General features: G+C 37.6%; 1 protein-coding gene across 2 annotated transcripts; it reads right to left on the bottom strand.

The window, feature by feature from the left end:
• Positions 1–10,596: 10,596 nt before the first annotated feature.
• CTL19 (C-type lectin 19) lies at positions 10,597–17,158 on the bottom strand. 2 transcript variants are annotated; one of them, XM_062676235.1, is made up of 7 exons: positions 17,004–17,158; positions 16,301–16,483; positions 14,796–14,912; positions 14,329–14,466; positions 13,098–13,292; positions 11,843–12,097; positions 10,597–10,884 (listed from the first exon to the last, which is right to left on the bottom strand). In XM_062676235.1, the coding sequence occupies exons 2-7, from the start codon at positions 16,350–16,352 to the stop codon at positions 10,697–10,699; spliced, it is 945 nt and encodes a 314-aa protein (XP_062532219.1). In that variant the 5' UTR covers positions 16,353–16,483; positions 17,004–17,158; the 3' UTR covers positions 10,597–10,696.
• Positions 17,159–20,099: the final 2,941 nt, after the last annotated feature.

Below are 20,099 nucleotides of genomic sequence, written 5' to 3'. Positions count from 1 at the left end.
ACGCGGACTCACAAGAGGTCCTACCACCAGTAAAAATCACTGAGATCATCAATTATTTCATAAGTAACAGAAAGAAACCAATACCCTATAGCATTTTAAATGCATTGTAATGACTCGTGAATTTATAACTCAACTCGTCTATGAACAAGTTAAATGGTGGAAATTATAAATTTTAAAGTAATTCTGGTCTGTACTATTTGTGGCCCTCGATTATTCGATTATAATGCAAAAGTCTATGATTAAATAAAAGTATCAAATTATTTTGATACTTTTATTCAATCATAGACTTTTGCATTATAATACTCGTAAATAACACATGACAATACAATACGGGATTTAATATAAACTCCCAACTGACGTATTTATAGAAATATACTTGAGACCTTAGAACTTATATCTCAAGGTGGGTGGCGCATTTACGTCGTAGATGTCTATGGGCTCCAGTAACCACTTAACACCAAGTGGGCTGTGAGCTCGTCCACCCCTCTAGTAATAAAAAAATTAAAATAAAATAAAGAACATACAAATGTGTATTTACCTACGTAATAAGATTTTGTGTATTTACCTACGTAATAAGATACGCTGTTTTCTGAATCTAAAAAACATTTTACCAAAGCATGTTTACATTTAAAATATGTACATACCTAGTCAGGTCATAAATTCTGTCACATGTTTAATGTAAAATAATTGAAACAAGTTTATTCATTATGTAACCATTCATATACCAAAATGAACTTAATAAAACATAGATTCTTATGACACTAAAGTTTATTCAAAATGACCTCCGTGATTTTGAATACAGGCCTTCAATCTGCGCGGCCAGTCGTCTATTGCAGCACGAACGAGGTCCATGTCAATATCGGCGGCTGCCTTAATCAAGGATGTCATGAGTGACTCCAAATTGGGATGAGGCTTTGAGCACGCCTTTTCCTCCAAGTGTTCCCATATCTTGTAATCTAACGGATTCAAATCTGGACTGGAGGAGGGCCAGTCTTCGTGCCGGATGAAGTCGATTTCACGCACCGCCAGCCAGTCTTGTGTGCTCTTCGCTCTATGAGCTGGCGCCGAATCTTGTTGGAATACCCAGTGCCTGTTATTGAACATGGTATGAGAAACAGGTTCCACAAGGTTCGTCAGGACTGTATTTTGATACACAACTGCGTTCATTTTTACACCTTTCTCACAAAAATGTACCTCTGTTAAGCCCCAATAAGAAACTCCCAACCATACCATGAGCGAGGATGGAAAATGACCTCGTTGGACACGCGGAATACGGTTGCTCGCTTTTTCACTACTGTGTGCGTACACCTTATCATTTTGTTTGTTGTAGCTCTCTTCTACGGTAAAAATTTTTTCATCCGAAAAAAGAATTTCCCGATATTTTTTTCCAGCGTACCGCTTCAACAAAGCGCGGCATCTCTTCAGTCTCAGGTCCATTAGACGAGCATTCAAACGTTGTTCTGTTTTTCTTCGATATGCCCGAAGCCCTAAGTCTTCATTTAACACCCTTTTCACCGTGGTTCTGCTTAACCCCATCTGAAGGGCCAACAGTTTCTGCTTACGTTTGGGATTTCTTTGAATTCGCGCCTTCACAGCTTTTATCACTGCTGGAGTCCTAACAGACCCAGGGCGACCACTTCTTGACCTGTCATCTACACTAGAGTCTTCATTGTATCGTTTGATGGTACGATAAACGAATCTTTTGGTTATATTCAAATTTTTCAGTATGTTAAAAATTTGAATTGGCGCGTAACCGCAACGATGCAACGCAATAACTGCAACACGGTCTTCTTTAAGCGTCCACTCCATATTTAAAAATGAGTAAAATTCTAAAAGTATACATTTTTATTTTCATGAACAATTCGAAATTCGAATTCAATAAACTTTTTTGTGGCCAGCATTCTAAAAGAAAAGTTTTTACTGTGTGACAATACTTATGACCTGACTAGTTACATGTTTAGAATTCATTTCCAAGCTATGTTGACTGCTAGAGGCTGATCGCTGGTGTTAATAACGATGTTTATATACATGCACATAATAATAGTATGAATAATAATAATACTTAGAATGTTTAACGATAAATATTCTTAACACAACACCGGTAGAACCCGGCTAAGCTAATTAAAAAAAACAATTGGTATATCAATCGCATTTTCAATTAAATGAAAATATGTTTCAGAAATACGAAATTATCGTTAAATACCCATTTAACAAGTACTATTTAAACGACAAGTGCTTCGTTTAACTGAACTCATTAATAATTCTTCCTACAACGTTTACAATTAAGGTCCATTTAATCTGTTGTATACAACGCTTAAAAGCAGAGCCGGAAGCAGAATGGTGGGTATAAAAATTAAATAGCCTGCAACATAGAAACTATAATAGAATTATTTTGTCCGTGCAGTTTGGGTCATAAAACATAGCCCGGCTAGGGCGGTGAGCATGTTGCGCGGGCGCAACGCCATTATCGATAAAAACAAATGATATCGAAGGCAGGTACACGGCGGCGGCGTGGTATACGAAGGGTGGTGAGACATTGTTGTGTTATGAGTCATTTGTACTTACTTGCAAATTATAGTACATTATGTCGAAGAGTAATGTGTTTTTATGCATTCGTTCTCTGAATTTCTTTAGTGACACAGTGGCTACTTCTTTGTTTTGTATCAAAACGGCAGAATTTATTCAAAATAATATCTGCACATGTTGTTACCAACAATGTGTTAAAATTTTGCACTAAAATAAGAATAAATCCCGAAAAGTTACAGCGTTAATTTCTGCCGTTCTCGTTAACTTGCTGCGGCGATATATATTTTTTTATTGCCTTTGTAGGCAGACGAGCATACGGCCCACCTGATGGTGAGTGGTTACAGTCGCCCATGGACTTCAGCAATGCCAGGGGCAGAGCCAAGCCGCTGCCTAATAAGTGGCGTAAATGTTCGATTAGCGATTATTTCTTTCATTTTTATCACTAACCCACAAAATGACAAAACTAAATACAATATCGATAACGCTTATCGACAACAATAATGCACATCACTATGCCCGTCCATAAGGCTCGTGAGTGGAAGAGAGAGCGAAATACTCGCTTTACCGCTCTGATTTTTTATGACCCAAACTGCACGGACAAAATAATTCTACTATAGTGATAATAATAAAAACTGGGGAAAAGTCACAAACGGTCATGTGACTCTAAATTAGGATACCCGATACTATGAACTAGAGACTGATATACGTTTAATACTTACTTATATACGTTCAAATATATACATATAAATATATTAGACACCCAGAAAAATATATATATGTCGGAGACGGTCGTTAGTTTAGTAGCTACGAAAGTAGTACGAAACGCAGCACGATTCCCGAGAGATGGCAACACGATTACGGTATCGTCGGAACTCGGCTAACTTCGTGCTACGATAGAGCCTAGCCGATGAAGGCGCGTAGAAGCCGTCACGCTTGCCAACCAGCCTTCTTGAAGAGCGGTGCCTCCGTCCTAAGAACTGTCATATGTTTCGTCTGCTAATCTCGTTCACTTATTCGCTCCTATTATGTCTAACGATGGTATTAATAATTGTAACTTAACCCAACATATTATATATAATTTCCAAATTCAGACTTCGTAATGCAATTCCTTCAGTTTTCATGTGTTAGCATAAACTTATAAACTAACTCCAATAATTCAAAGCGTCTGAAATTATAAACGCGAGATCAGATAATTTTTTATTAAACTACTATCTGACCCGGCAGACTTCGTAGTGCCTCAATCGATAAATAAAAGACCTGAACTTTTGTATAAAATAAAGTTAAAACAAACAAAAGGAATCTGTCCGACGGGGAACACATCAAAGGAAAAACAAAGTTGTTATTTTTATTTAATTCCGAGCATTTTCATATTTATTTGCCTTTTAAACCTTCTCTGGACTGCCACAAATAATTCAAGACAAAAATTAGCCAAATCGATCCAGCCGTTCTCGAGTTTTAGCGAGAATAATGAACAGCAATTCATTTTTATATAAGTATATATAGATAAATGTTTCAGAATTTAGCTACGTATTGTTTGCAAATAATGTTTTGACCCCCAACTACATTTTCTAAATACATCGCAGTAAAGTACTAATTTGGTCGAATACTGATTTATTGCTCGCTTACAATTCGTGTAATTAAAGATAACAATGTTGGTTTGTTTAGTAACAATCAGATTAACAGAATTAAATTTATCATCCAGTTCACAGTGAATATTTAAAAACGTCTCATTTATGTTTTTTTTTTATTGATTAGATGTGTGGACGAGCTCACAGCCCACCTGATATTAAGTGGTTACTGGAGCCCATAGACAGCCGTGAAGCAGTAATGTGTTTCAAACCGAAACGCATTACTGCTTCACGGCAGAAATAGGCAGGGTGGTGGTACCCACCCGCGCGGACTCACAAGAGGTCCTACCACCAGTAAAAGTTGTTTTGTTGTGATTCACAAACAATGAATTTTACAAATCTTTAAGTTTCTATAATTCTTTCTTTCTTTCATTTTTACAATAAATTTTTAGACACGTATTTTTTTTTCAGGAGTACAATCAAGGTGATTTTTCTTGCTGACATAAAAGTAATTTCTGTATTAATTACCGCCACTTTAAAATGTATTATTATGTTTTTAATATCATTCTCGTTCTTCTTCTTATATATCGAAAATATTTCTATAAACATGTATCATCAGGCTCTGGTTCCCATAGTACAGGAAATCTTAGATTGGGGATAGTTTTGTGACTTGCCCACGGTATTTTTATTATTATTATCATTAACTAACTATACTTGAGACCTTAGAATTTATATCACAAATTAGGATTCCCTGTGTTATGGATACTGACTTTTTACTGGTGGTAGGACCTCTCGTGAGTCCGCGCGGCTAGGTACCACCACCCCGCCTATTTCTGCCGTGAAGCAGTAAGTAATGCGTTTCGGTTTGAAAGCTGCGGCAGCCGTTGTAACTATACTGAGATCTTAAAACTTATATCTCAAGGTGGGTGACGCATTTACGTTGTAGATGTCTATGGGCTCCATTAACCACTTAACACCAGGTGGGCTGTGAGCTCGTCCACCCATTTAAGCAATAAAAAAATAAAAGTATAGTTAAAACTAAGTACAAGATATGTATGTTCTAAATAGTAATATTAGTATACCTACCCTATAGACTATGCGTGAATGACACACGAATAAGTTGGTGAAGATTTAGAGCTACAGGTCAATATTACATAATTTCCCAGTCAGTCCAAATACATCTCCAAATCTATCTTTCTAAAACATTATCTCTGTTTTATACTACGGCAACTAAAAGTATACTTGGATTAAAACTCAAATATAATCTATAGCGAATTGATATCCTTGCTTAAGGTAATCTACATTTATATCAAAGCAATAATTCTATTAAAATAGAACTTTCATACATGGTGTTCGGATTATTTGTAAATCACTAAATAAACCGCAGAAATTATATTATTATTTCATTTGATTAATGCAAAAAGATAACCACACTTACTAGTTCGAAAACTAAAGGTTTTTGATTTCATTTATTATAATTATAAGTTTACTAGCCGTGCTCGCCCGCTTCGCTGGGAATTTGAAATTAACATTATTATTTATTGTCATTATTATTAGGGAGTCCAGAACTCATATAAATATTAGCCTATCCATTAAGTGCATGTATTTTCTACATTAATACCAAGTTTCAAGTCAATCGGATGCATGGTTCAGTAGTTATAACGGAACATCCGTAAAAACCACTATAGACTTATTTATACCTATATATTAGTATAGATTTTATGTGCTTATATTAGAGATCACTTCTGTTATATTCTTCGGGCTCTTTGTACAGTTATTTACAGAGCCCTCTTTAATTAAAAACGACAATCCTGCGAATGAAATTACACAAAACGTTTGAACTTCAGTTGTGTTTATAATCAGAATAATTATCTCTGTATACTCTGGCTTTTTATTTTATTATAATTACCTGTTTAGGTTGTGAAAGCCGGACTTATAAGGAAAATCTGTTTGTTTTAAATAGTAAATAGTATATATACCGTGTATGTGTTTGTATATGTATGAAGTATTATTATCGGTTTGGTTATTTTCACATTAAGTTATGCACCTACCACAGGATTCTCTACACCACCCTTGGTTGACTGGTAGAGAATGCCTCAGGCATTAAGTCCGCCATTGTACTTCTGTACATTAAGTTAAATAAATAAAAAAATAGATGCTAACAAAATGACGAGAGTTTAATGGGAGGTTGGAGGGACGTGTTGAGTGACCAAATTTTTTTATGTTTTTATGTCCACATATGCCCTGATATGTGGATATATCTTTTTACTTCTTTTTGAGACAAAATCGAACTCACATCTGATTCAGGCGACGGGACAACGCACAGTCGCCGTCGCGCAACATGTCTCATCAGATCCTCAGGATCCTCTGTCAGCGGTCCTCAAGCGCCGCGCAGACAAGGTCAGAACAGTTCGACGAGCGAATTAACCTATGGACCCAACCAACAGAATCACTCGCCGGATCTTCTCAGAGGGTCGCGATTTCGATCAGATGGTAAATTCTGCGAAGCACTGCTCTTTCCAGTCCTAGTTTAAGCAAATTCCCTTAGGTTGATACGAAAAAATGTGTTTATAGTTGTACCACTTCTAACGTACGAGGCATTCTATTTTTTTAAGTAAGCTAGTAAATAAAAAAACAAATTTAATATTTTTTAATTAAAAAAACAGTTATACAATATGTATTTGTTACTGCGAACACACATTAATGCTTTTAAATTACTGGTCGATTTTAATCACGACGTTAGGGTTTCGTTCAATTTACCTTCAATACAATCAAAAGCTATTTGCGTGTGGGTCGCGGTACCTCGCCCAAAGCTGTTTGTTTAGTATCAAAATTTAATTGGGAAGTCGACTCGGGGCAAAGTGTCAACATATAATAACACAACATATGGTATAATTGGACCTTCGTTACAGTATATTTTACTAGAAGTACAACGATTTTCAACAATTATTTATTGACGTGACAACGTCTTATAATTCGATGGAGCCGGCTGCACGCACGAAAAACATGACTCATGCGGCGTTACTTCCATTTAAGGCTTGAAGTGCAAGCGAGAGCGAGCAACGAGCGACAAAGAGGCACAATCGGCCTCCGCGTTCGGCAGCGTTCGACATCTGTCTCTCTCCTACTTGAGTGAGCGATGCTTCCGCGTGGACAGCTGCTATACAATAATACATTTACATGTTTTCGTCGAAAAGTGAATGTGGTGTCAATTGTCCATATAAAATATCTATCAAACAAATTAAATTAAAATTTTCTTTTGAAAAATGAAACCATTCCATCAGTATTTTCTTATGACGTTGTCACGTTCAACTATCGTCAGTAAAGCAACTTTACAGACAATCGATTTTTTATTGAATAATCACTACGAATGCACTAGTACTTTGTTGATATTGAAATACCTATTAACTCATAATACGATAGAAAGGAATCAAACAAAAATATTATCACGAGCCTATCTTAATACAATTATTTCTTATTTTCCTGCATTTAAGCTGCTTTAGCTTTTGTGAAAGTTCATACAAAATACGAATCAGATTTAAAGCCGCGGTCTCCACGCCGCAACCATAAACGAAAGCGACCAAAACAATGTTGTCGTTGTCGTAATGACTTTCCTATTCTGAATAAACAGACCTGTCATTCTTACTGCTGACCCGAGTGTCGTGAATTTGTTTTGATTCCCAATTCTAGGAAAACATTCCTATGATGAACAGTTTTGTTTGTTCCACCTTTGGGTGCTATTTTTTTTTAAATATATATTTTAACGTATATCGATATGTAGATCAGGCTTTGGTCCCCATAATACAGGGAATTAATTCTAGTTTGTGGCCAGATGAATGTGTGTGAGTTGTCCTCAATTATTTAAAAAAAGGCAACGAGAAGGCTGTCGTAACTCTAAGGCGATGCTTGAATTCTGCGAGTCCATCATCTCCCAGAAGGAGACGGCGGAAAGAGACAGAAAGAACTCTTTCTACTCCGGGCCGAGCCGTTGCCATCAATCCGGGGGCCAGAGGAACCGTGCCGTCCCCTGTATGCGGTGGCCTCCTTCCGGTAAAGGATACGGGGTGACCTGATGGGGTCGAGGCCGTGCCGTACTGCCAGCACTTTAGCACGCCACCCAGGAGTCACAACATAAGAGCACCGATTGACGGGGTATCGCGACCGGCAAGCTCGGTATGGCCCAGCGGGGAACCCCATGACACCAGCGGCACTGCCTTGGCCTGATGGGTGCCGTACCGAGGCCGACGTTCAGGGCCTTCGTTTCACCTCAAAGGCTCCGTCAGCCGGGCGTCCGTGAGGTACCTGTCTGGTAGCAGTGTTGACTGCGGTAACCCCCTTACCCTACCCCGTTTCTGATCTCAGGGGGGATCGAACACTTGGGCGAGAGCTCAGGGGAGTCGTTTATTGGGTAAAGCTGTAAATTCCATACTTTGGGCCCGCGGTCCGCTCCCAACATCTGCGCAACGTCCAGTCCCACGTAGACTACGCGCCAAGGGACCTCGTAGAAGGTAGGGACCCCAGCCCAGAAAAAAAAAGCAGTTGTAATGCAGCCTCTTTTTTAAAGGTAACAATCGAGTATTTGAATACCGAAACCCGCTTGATTCAACAATAAATTACTGACTTCAGCGTAGTAAGTAACCACTCACTATCAGGTAGTTTAATGCTCGCTTAAAATTTGAACAAATTACCCAAAGGTCAGTTACCGAGCAACACGTAAATGTACTCTAATGAAAGCTGTTCATTTTATCAGCTTTAATGCATATACCTCAGGCGAGCTGGATCTCCGTATAATTGTAGAACTTTAGCGATGATCCTTAGCGAGCTTAAATACATAGAATCGTCTTGAAACAGAGTATTTAACAAACAAGTATACCGCCATTAAACTCTTAATCTATTTGTCGAAAAAATAACGGAGATACTGTATAAATTACGTTTTTTATTTTTTTATTTTTTTATTGCTTATGTGTGTGGACGAGCTCACAGCCCACCTGGTGTTAAGTGGTTACTGGAGCCCATAGACATCTACAACGTAAATGCGCCACACACCTTGAGATATAGTTCTAAGGTCTCAGTATTGTCACAACGGCTGCCCCACCCTTCAAACCGAAACGCATTACTGCTTCACGGCAGAAATAGGCGGGGCGGTGGTACCTACCCGTGCGGACTCACAAGAGGTCCTACCACCAGTAATTACGCAAATTATAATTTTGCGGGTTTGATTTTTATTACATGATGGATCCTTCACCGTGGAAGTCAATCGTGAACATTTGTTAAGTACGTATTTCATTAGAAAAATTGGTACCCGCCTGCGGGATTCGAACACCGGTGCATCGCAACAACGAATGCACCGGACGTCTTATCCTTTAGGCCACGACGACTTATAGTCTTTTAATAACTACATCAACGAAAAAAACATTTTCATTGTCTAATTTTCACTTAAGTATTTTCAACGAACAATGTTACAATAATCAATCGCTCTGGACTTTATCGGATTGATTAAATTCGCAAAATGGACTTCAGAATCATTTGGAATTCTAGTGTTACATGAAAGTTAGTTTTTAATTAAATCTCGTAACAATGAATGACTAGGAAACTTAATTGTTTTGGATTAAATTAAGGAAAATTTCCATATTCGAAAACGGTAAATAAATAACTGGAAACAAGTTACGCATACGCCCCAAATTAGGATTCCCTGTGCTATGGGTACCAAACACTGATATATGTACATATTTATATGTGTTTAAATATATACGTATATAGATAATAAAAACCCAGACAAAGAGCAAACAAACCTGCTCAACACACAAATGTTTGCCCGATGTGGGAGTCCCACCAGCGACCCTCGACGCTAAGGTAGCTGGTGGCTTCAGCTTTAGCACTTATCTGATGTGATTCAGTCAAAAGCATTCGATACGTCGAAAATAATATAATGGCAATTATAAACTTGACATTAAGCCGTAAAAGCGGTTTCAATTACGTCTACAACTCGCGAAAACCCGATGAAAATACGCTAGTGATTTCTATACTAGAAATATATTTTTTAATTAGAAGAATATAAATTTAGAAAACTACTAGCTGTACCCGTCCGCTTCGCTGGGCATTTAAAATTAACATTATTATTTCCCCACTAAGATTTTCATCATTAACGCCCCCGCAACTGGTGTAGGGAGTCCAATACTCATATAAATATTAGCCTATCCATTAAGTACATGTATTTTCTACATGGATACCAAGTTTCAATTCCATCGGATGCACGGTTCAGTATTTATAACGGAACATCCGTAAAAACCGCTGTAGATTTATATATTAGTATAGATACAATATTAGGGACTAAAGTTCTTCACTATGTTTACAATTGACAAAATCCATTGAAAATACTAATTGGCCGAACCTTAGTCCGAACAGTTGACATTTAGATTATGCAATAAGAATTCGTCGTGCTCTCAGAGTAAGCAGAACCTAACAAACAGTAATAAATGGAAAAACAATAAAAACCTCATAATACCTATTTAATACGTTTAATTTTTCGTAAATAAATAACATCATTTCATTGTTTTGATCCTTGCAACTAACTCGAAATGTTAACTCGGAATTAGTATCACTCATTTGTCGTCGTGCTCTCGGAGTAAGCTGCGAGGTTCCTTCTCGCAGATAAACGGTGCTGGTCTTCCACACCAAAGGTCGTTGATCAGCGCCGAACGATATATTGAGCCGCAGTATTCACCGCCAGTCGAATTATTCGGTTCACCGGCAGACCACTTGTCGTAGCCGGCCTCTTGTAATGTCTCACCTAGAATTAAAATTGAAATACACTTGTGGCGGTAGCCATCATACAATACAAGATATTTGACAGACGCCTGCTGCGTAGTAGTAAGTTTAATGAGAGTGGGCTGTATTAATTGATATCTTTATTAGTCCATATGTGACAAATTAAAGATATATAAATGTATGAAATATGAAATCAATGCGCCGCCCTTGGCAGCTGGAATTAAACGGGGAAAGTGTCATAGTGGACGTCGCTCGATGACACTTTTGACGTTCCGAATTCAAACACGCCTGAATCTCGCTTGCAACAGTTTCAAGATAGGCATGCATATATACAAGTTCCGAACAACAACACATGGACCGTCGGTCTACCGAGCAATATCACCCGCTCGGCGGAAGATAGGTGGAAGGTACCACAACCCTGCCTATTTCTGCCGTGAAGCAGTAATCCGTTTCGGTTTGAAGCCGGGCAGCCGTTGTAACTATACTGAGACCTTAGAACTTATATCTCAAGGTGAATGGCGCATGTATTATACGTTGTAGATTTCTATGGGTTCCAGTAACCACTTAACACCAGGTAGGCTGTGAGCTCATCTACCCATCTAAGAAAAAAAAGAAAGAAAATATACATATACGAAAATATATATATATATTAGTATGCATAATTATTGATGATAGAGTGTCTTGTGAATCCGCATATTGAGTTACCATCCTCCTGCGAAGCAGCTATGCGCTCCTGTTTAAAGGGCGGTGCAGTCATTTTTACTATATAACTGATACTTTTGTGTCTGGACGAGTGATCACTTCTACGTTATTGAGGGGCTCGAGGAACTACATAACATTAGATGGATCGTGACCCAGTTTACCCGTGTAGGCAATTAAAAAAAACTAAATACTTGCACACCTAATTCAGAAATCAAACCATGCCACGTTCTAAGCATATAGGATAAAAACGAGCGACAACTATTTATGTGATAACAAACCATTAATAGTCAACCATTCTCCGTGCTCATTCCAGTCGTGTAAGCCAATGAAAGCGATATCTTTCCAGAATCTTCCAACCATATGAGAGGCAGGGTTCTTCGCGAAAAGTTCCTTAAGGAACGTAGCCTCTTGTTGGCTGTTGATAATCGTCAGGTATCCTCCCTCGGCTAAGCAGGTCATGTAGGCGCGCGACCACGTGCGAGGAACTTTATGAAATTTGTAACAATTTCCCGTCTCTTTGCTGAGAGTATATTCTGAAATTAAAATACGACTAAATTAAAATGACTGTTTTAATTTAAAACGATGACAGAAAGCAAAAGAAATATTAAAATGAGAAAAAGAAACAAACAGTTCCTCCTTCCCCACGCGCCACAGTACGTTGCAAGGAAGAGGCATTCCACTACTGGAGATATAATCCAAGGAGGGCTGATGGAAGGCGACCTGTGGTATAACTCATGCCGAATTCCTGTGCAGCATAATAAAAGGAATGAGGCCAAGAAATAAGACAGGAAAATTTAAACGAACTGGAATACAGAAAAACTCATCGCTGAAGATGCTCTTTCAATGTATAATAATCTATATATTAATACGTGAAGGAAAAACTTTGTATCCCTTTTTACGAAAATTGCGCGGACGGAGGAGTATGAAATTTCCCACACTTATAGAGAACATAGAGAAGGAGTGCAGAATGTTAATATTTTTTTAAATTATGCCTATAAAATACATTAAATGAATAAAAAAAACATTACACACATTACCGCGAATTTGACGCACACACGCAAGCATATTATTTATTTATTGTCAAACTTTTGTTCTGGACGTCTGTGGTCAAATTGAGAATAGATCAAAATATATTGTTTGCCTTTATTAATATTTTTCTATAGTGTATTCTTGGCGAAATTTGTGATTATATATACTAATATTATAAAGAGGAAAGATTTGTTTGTTTGTTTGTTTCGAATAGGCTCCGAAACTACTGGACCGATTTGAAAAATTCTTTTTCCATTAGAAGCCGACATTGTCCCTGATGAACATAGGCTACTTTTTTTTATTTTTTTTATTTTATTTTTTTGGTTTCATGTGTGTTTTAATGTTTCCGAAGCGAAGCGAGGGCGGGTCGCTAGTAGAAGTATAATAGTCTTTGAAAATAGAATCATAATAGAGTACAAACTTACAATTTCAATTAGTCGAATTTTGACTACTGCGTGACCGCTAGTAAATACTAATATATAATAATAATTAACAAGTACTGACCACTGTCTACACTGCCACAGGAAGACATAGCAACAGTTGAAGTCTTTTTCTTATAGCAAACGTACTGGAACGTATCAGTGCAATTAACATCGGCGAAGCTTCCATCAGGATACATCAGGATACAATTTTCGTCACCTCCAGCATTATCTGGTTCATAATCGGCCCAATCATGAGGAATTTTTGCCAGTAGAACTCCTGATGATAACAAATATCCTTATTATAATATGAACTGCAGCAGTGCCATGTAGTATGATTACACGGAATAGATCTATTCCGTGTATGATTATATCAATTAATTCTTCTGGTGTATACCCAAATATCAACTTCGAACGAGGGTTCAAATAAATTTTGCAAATGGTGTGACAAAAAAACCAGCAGCGTAACGACAAGTTCTTTTATTTGTGCGAGAATGCAGAAAGCAGGTAGAAATCGCCGGCATGGCTTGTTTTATTAACACTATCCCCCCTTCGTTGGCTTTGGCTAGTGGCGTTGGCGGAAGGGGGCGTGTTAACATGGCTTGACGGCATGGCTGGCGGCAGGGCATGGCAGCTGACGTCACGTCCGTTACAAATACTTAACGGTGGACAGCTTCTTTGCTTTGCCTCAGGCACTGCTGATTATTATTGGCGATGGTAAGCACCCACCATCAGATGGGCTTTACGCTCAACTGCCTTCGAAGGTTTTGAAATTGACACAACATCTACCCATTTTGCAGTTTAGCGTGATTTATTTATTTAGGAACTTCGACAGACATTACCCTAATTATTTTTAAACGTGAATTATCCACTTCAGAAACTAAAATGCTTTCCATAAAGTGAAGTGTGCGAAAAAGTCCACAGTTAATTTGTTTTCCTAGACGCAGATTGTTTGACAAATTAACGAGTTCATACTTTTTCTTTTTAATTTTCGAAAAGGAAAGTTCCGAAACTGGATATATTTTATTAAAAAAATAGTAAACCAGTGCGAGCATCAAATTTACTTCACGTAGAGACAAAAAAAATAACTTAAGACTCAGTTGAATTATGGCTGCATTTAAACAAATTTGTACTACACGACTATAATATCAATGATAGTGTCTTCAAAATTTTCATAATAAACGATTGATACAGTTGAAAGACTTTCATTGTGCTAACATTGTCAACGGCGACATTTATCTTTGCTAGACAACTAGGTAGTACTTTAGTTAAAGCTAAATTTAAAAAAATATCAATCTCCATAAAATGTGACAGACCTTCAATTGAACGGAAGTCTCCTCTCGAGAATAACGCATGAATACCAGTGTAGATGCCACACGAACTCTTCTTATTTGTTATCAAAGACAGCATGCTGCTTTTTAAAGCAGCGTCCAGAGGTGAAGCCAATACAGATCCTGTTTGGCAAATACGTTACGTCATAATGAAATTGCATGAAATTTTTGCATGGACTTAGAGATGAAAAATTTATTCAATTAATACTTACTTCATATTGTTGTCAAAATTACGAAGGTCAGGAAAGCCACAGAAATGACAAATATAAAATTAAATAGATAAGTTAATGTGTACATTTATTATTAAAATACAAAAAAAAAGCATTCTTGGTATCATAAAACTATCTTGATTATCAGAAAGAACCATCCACATCATTCTTTTTTTGTTTACATAATAGAGACAAGAAGTATTGTAATTTGTCACATGTAACTAACATATGTAAATAACAAACCTTCCAAATGACATCTTAATCGAGCCTCTTGCCAAATAGCTGGAATCTCCTGAAGCTTCAACCACCCGTTGATATTCCTGAAGTACGTATAGTCATATCGAAACTGTTGGCCGACAACTGTGCATGAAATCAAATTTAAATATTGCTACGCCGGTAAGAGTAACGCCATCTATCACCGAATAGCCGAACAAATATCGAAGGATTTAGTAGCATCTAGAACGCTCGCGAAGTACAGCGCCATCTATTGTCATATAGCGGAAACACATAATACTCAAATTTTTCGGAATATTCTGGACGATTCTAGGGATTTCGTCTCGACTATAAAAGCGTTACAGAGATGGCACGCAGTAATTTTTTTTTTTTGTAATCATCATCATTATTATCAGCCCACGACAATCTTCTGCTGGTCATACGCCTCTCCCAGTCCACACCATTGAGCCCGATCTTCGGCTGTCCCCTTCCATTTCCAGCTACCCCCAATTCTGTCCACGACTTGTAAATTTCGTTTGATTAATGGTTAACACGTAATTTATTTAAATGTCAAATGACGTCACACGTAACACATGAAATCACGGTTGTCTACTTTAAGTTTACGCGGCAATCTAAAAACAATAAGGTATGTCTTGGTAATCGGATAAACATTCAGACTAAGACGAAAAGTTTATGGAACTTGGTACAAATATCTAAAACTATCGAGACCTATGTAACAAAATAGTTCATGAAAATTGAGTCATTAACATTAGACCGTAACCAAATATCAGTATATGGACAGTAAAAGTTATTATTAAATAAAAAATAATGAGTATTTAATTAATTGTTTTCGTTATCCTATTTATTGTCAACCATTTTTATTTTACATATAGCTCCTCTTTACGTAAACTATGAACCTACGCACGTACTCTATTGGTTCACTATGTTTTTCAATTACAGTTTTTTTTTAATACCACTGTATGAAAATAAAAATTTAAAATGTGTCTTTCTAAACAACTATTTAGAGTGCTATTTAATCTGACAGCTTATGTCTCGTTCTTAGTGAATGCGAACACTTTCAAATTGAGTTGAGTATTAGAAAAAATTATTTATTTATTTATTTAAGGATTACCGACAGGGTTTACAGTAAGACATAAAATAACATTGACATGTTTAGAGCAATTGATAACTGCAACTCTAATTATAGGCTCTAAATATATACTAATCACAGCATGCATTACATTAACATATTAATAGAGATTTTACAATACTATAAATAATAATAAAAAATTAAAAACAGAAAGACAACAAGGACAGTAATACCCGAGTACTCAGACCAAGGCCGAGGCTGAGGTTCAACAACAACTTTTTATAATTTTGTTCTCAAATATTGGAAAGGAATCGCCAAATATGTCAAGGTTTTCAACTTTTCTAACTAGATTATTATAAAGGTTAGTTAGACGAGGAGTAGGTGAGTGCTTGCCTTGATTGGTTAAAATTAAATTCATTAAAAAAACATCACTGAAATAACTCACCTGAACAAATAAGAATCAATCCGAAAACAAGACTTTTATTCGCCGCTTTCATATTTACACTACAATAACAAAACTGTTACTGATTATTTTGTATTTTGTTTTTAAACACGATGACGATGACGATTTATCTTTATTATAATGTTAGCGTTGATTGCTAATTAATTATGTTCGTCTATTAAAATGCTACGTTAAAATTAAGCAATTTTTTGCGTAAGGGTTCAGTACGTGAAATTTAATTTTTGTATTCCTTGTAAGACTATTTCCTTAAAACGCTTTAGGTAGGTACTCCAGATGTACCGTATGTAGTCACGAAGTCATTACAATTAAAGAATATTAGTGAGTATAATAATAACGAATGACGACCAAGACCGCTCTGATAAGAGTGATGCGACAAAGAGAAAGAGTGGGTGAGGAATGTATTAAAATCAAACCCACTGGTTTTACTGGTGGTACGACCTCTTGTGAGTTCGTACGGGTAGGTATCACCACCCCGCCTATTTCTGCCGTGAAGCAGTAATGCGTTTCGGTTTGAAGGGTGGGGCAGCCGTTGTAACTATAATGAGACCTTAGAACCAATATCTTAAGGTGGATGGCGCATTTACGTTGTAGATGTCTATGGGCTCCAGTAACCACTTAACACCAGGTGGACTGTGAGCTCGTCCAACCATGTAAGAATAAAAAAAAATGTAGAAAATACATGTACTTAATGGATAGGCTAATATTTATATGAGTATTGGACTCCCTAAGCCAGTTGCGGGGGCTTTAATGATGAGAATCTTTGTGGGGGTGAGAAATAATAATGTTAATTTAAAATGCCCAGCGAAGCGGACCGGTACAGCTAGTAATGTTATAATAATGGATTTAACAAAAATCACTTGCATGCCTGCACCTTAATAAGATACTAGTACGTCTTATCAACGAATGTACCTCGTCCGTGACCCTTCTGCGATTATTATTTTTTTGCTCTTTCTGACGAGTTGAACAAAAAAGTACCGGAGGAAACGTTATCGCCGCTTCCAATGCGAGGGACACGTAATGGGTATTTACTCGTTTACAACACTATTACGGTTCTTCGTTGGTGTAGGTCTGTATTATAAGATAGCACCGTCCAGCCTATTTCTGCCGCGAAGTAATCACATGTTTCGGTTTGAAAGGACAGGCAGGCGTTTGACAATAGAATTGAGACTTCCAACTCAGATCTCAAGGTGGGTGGCGGCATTCAATATAATAACGCGTTTAGGGTGCTGGTGGTGCTGCCCCGCTTTTGTAGCGCATCAGGGATGTTTGCAGACGCGCACATAGATTGTTTTTACGCTACCATGCGTAAGAGGTGTGCATCTCTGGTAAGCAGAGTGAGGGCCAGCTCCAACAGTATCCTGAGCATGATCGCAAGCAGGCTGGACTGTGTATACATGGGTCGCTGTGGTGCCATCTCCCATGGGATGTTACGACAGTAATTCATTGTGATGTAAATATAACTACTAACATAGGTCTAAGTCTTATTAACAACTTATATGAGTCATGGTTACTTGCAATAAAAACATTATTATTATTATTATTTTTTAATTATTTTTTTCTCAGCTTATGCTGGTAATATTTAGTGATATTTACGGACTCGGTCAAGTAAATGTCACGGTTTCTTGGGGTTGGCTAACTATTGCATTATGTGGTTGATCATATTCTATTTGCAGAAACTTTCGTACGATTCTGCACGTGTTTAATATAGCAGCTTTTTGAAGAAGTATGTAGGTGTTCGGTTTTAGGTCAAGGAGCTTCAAACCATGATGTATATGTTTTGGAATAACACCAGTTGTGGACAATACTAGAGGGACAATGTATACTTATTATTATTATTATTATTATTATTATTATTACTAACTTTGTGATGTTTATGACCTTCGCTGACCACTTTACGGCAGATAGACCGTGAAATAGTTAATTCATCTAAGGAGTTAAAAAAATTATAAATTTCACAGTTATTTCTTCTTAGTCGGACAGACTTGTCAGAGTGGAGAGTTTTTTACTTGTGGTAGGACCTCTTGTGAGTCCGCACGGGTAGGTACCACCACTCTGCCTATTTCTGCCGTGAAGCAGTAATGCGTTTTGGTTTGAAGGGTGGGGCAGCCGTGTAACCATACTGAGACCTTAGAACTTATATCGCAAGGTGGGTGGCGCATTTAAGTCATAGATGTCTATGGGCTCCAGTAACCACCTAACAACAGGTGGGATGTGAGCTCGTCCTCCCATCTAAGCAACTGGTTTGTAGGCAAACAGCCTTGTATCCTTCATTATTTCTTAACTACTAAAACACAAGTCAGACTTATGAAACCGCTTACGATCATTTTGCTCACTGGAATAGCTGATCTCCTACTCGGTTGATTCTTTTTAAGATCACAATGTCATTTTCACTGTCGTTGAAGTATGAATCAACAGAAGTTTCAGTTAATAGACGCCAGCTTCTAGACTCCTAAATGTACTTAACGAACTAGTTATCAAATTAATGTGCTCACGATAAGCCATAATATCTACCTAGTCAGGTCATAAGTATTGTCACACAGTAAAAACTTTTGTTTTAGAATGCTGGCCACAAAAAAGTTTATTGAATTCGAATTTCGAATTGTTCATGAAAATAAAAATAGTATACATTTAGAATTTTACTCATTTTTAAATATGGAGTGGACGCTTAAAGAAGACCGTGTTGCAGTTAATGCGTTGCATCGTTGCGGTTACGCGCCAATTCAAATTTTCAACATACTGAAAATTTTGAATATAGCCAAAAGATTCGTTTATCGTACCATCAAACGATACAATGAAGACTCTAGTGTAGATGACAGGTCAAGAAGTGGTCGCCCTCGGTCTTTTAGGACTCCAGCTGTGATAAAAGCTATGAAGGCGCGAATTCAAAGAAATCCCAAACGTAAGCAGAAACTGTTGGCTCTTCAGATGGGGTTAAGCAGAACCACGGTGAAAAGGGTGTTAAATGAAGACTTAGGGCTTCGGGCATATCGAAGAAAAACAGGACATCGTTTGAATGCTCGTCTAATGGACCTGAGACTAAAGAGATGCCGCGCTTTGTTGAAGCGGTACGCGGGAAAAAAATATCGGGAAATTCTTTTTTCGGATGAAAAAATTTTTACCGTAGAAGAGCTACAACAAACAAAATGATAAGGTGTACGCACACAGTAGTGAAGAAGCGGGCAACCATATTCCACGTGTCCAACGAGGTCATTTTCCATCCTTGCTCATGGTATGGTTGGGAGTTTCTTATTGGGGCATAACTGAGGTACATTTTTGTGAGAAAGGTGTAAAAACGAATGCAGTTGTGTATCAAAATACAGTCCTGACGAACCTTGTGGAACCTGTTTCTCATACCATGTTCAATAACAGGCACTGGGTATTCCAACAAGATTCGGCGCCAGCTCATAGAGCGAAGAGCACACAAGACTGGCTGGCGGCGCGTGAAATCGACTTCATCCGGCACGAAGACTGGCCCTCCTCCAGTCCAGATTTGAATCCGTTAGATTACAAGATATGGCAACACTCGGAGGAAAAGGCGTGCTCAAAGCCTCATCCCAATTTGGAGTCACTCAAGACATCCTTGATTAAGGCAGCCGCCGATATTGACATGGACCTCGTTCGTGCTGCGATAGACGACTGGCCGCGCAGATTGAAGGCCTGTATTTAAAATCACGGAGGTCATTTTGAATAAACTTTAGTGTCATAAGAATCTATGTTTTGTTAAGTTCATGTTGGTATATGAATGGTTACATAATGAATAAACTTGTTTCAATTGTTTTAC

Source organism: Bombyx mori, chromosome 26 (assembly GCF_030269925.1).
Source record: "Bombyx mori chromosome 26, ASM3026992v2".
Classification (NCBI taxonomy): Eukaryota; Metazoa; Arthropoda; class Insecta; order Lepidoptera; family Bombycidae; genus Bombyx; species Bombyx mori.
This window is presented reverse-complemented; position numbering and strand designations above follow the sequence as displayed.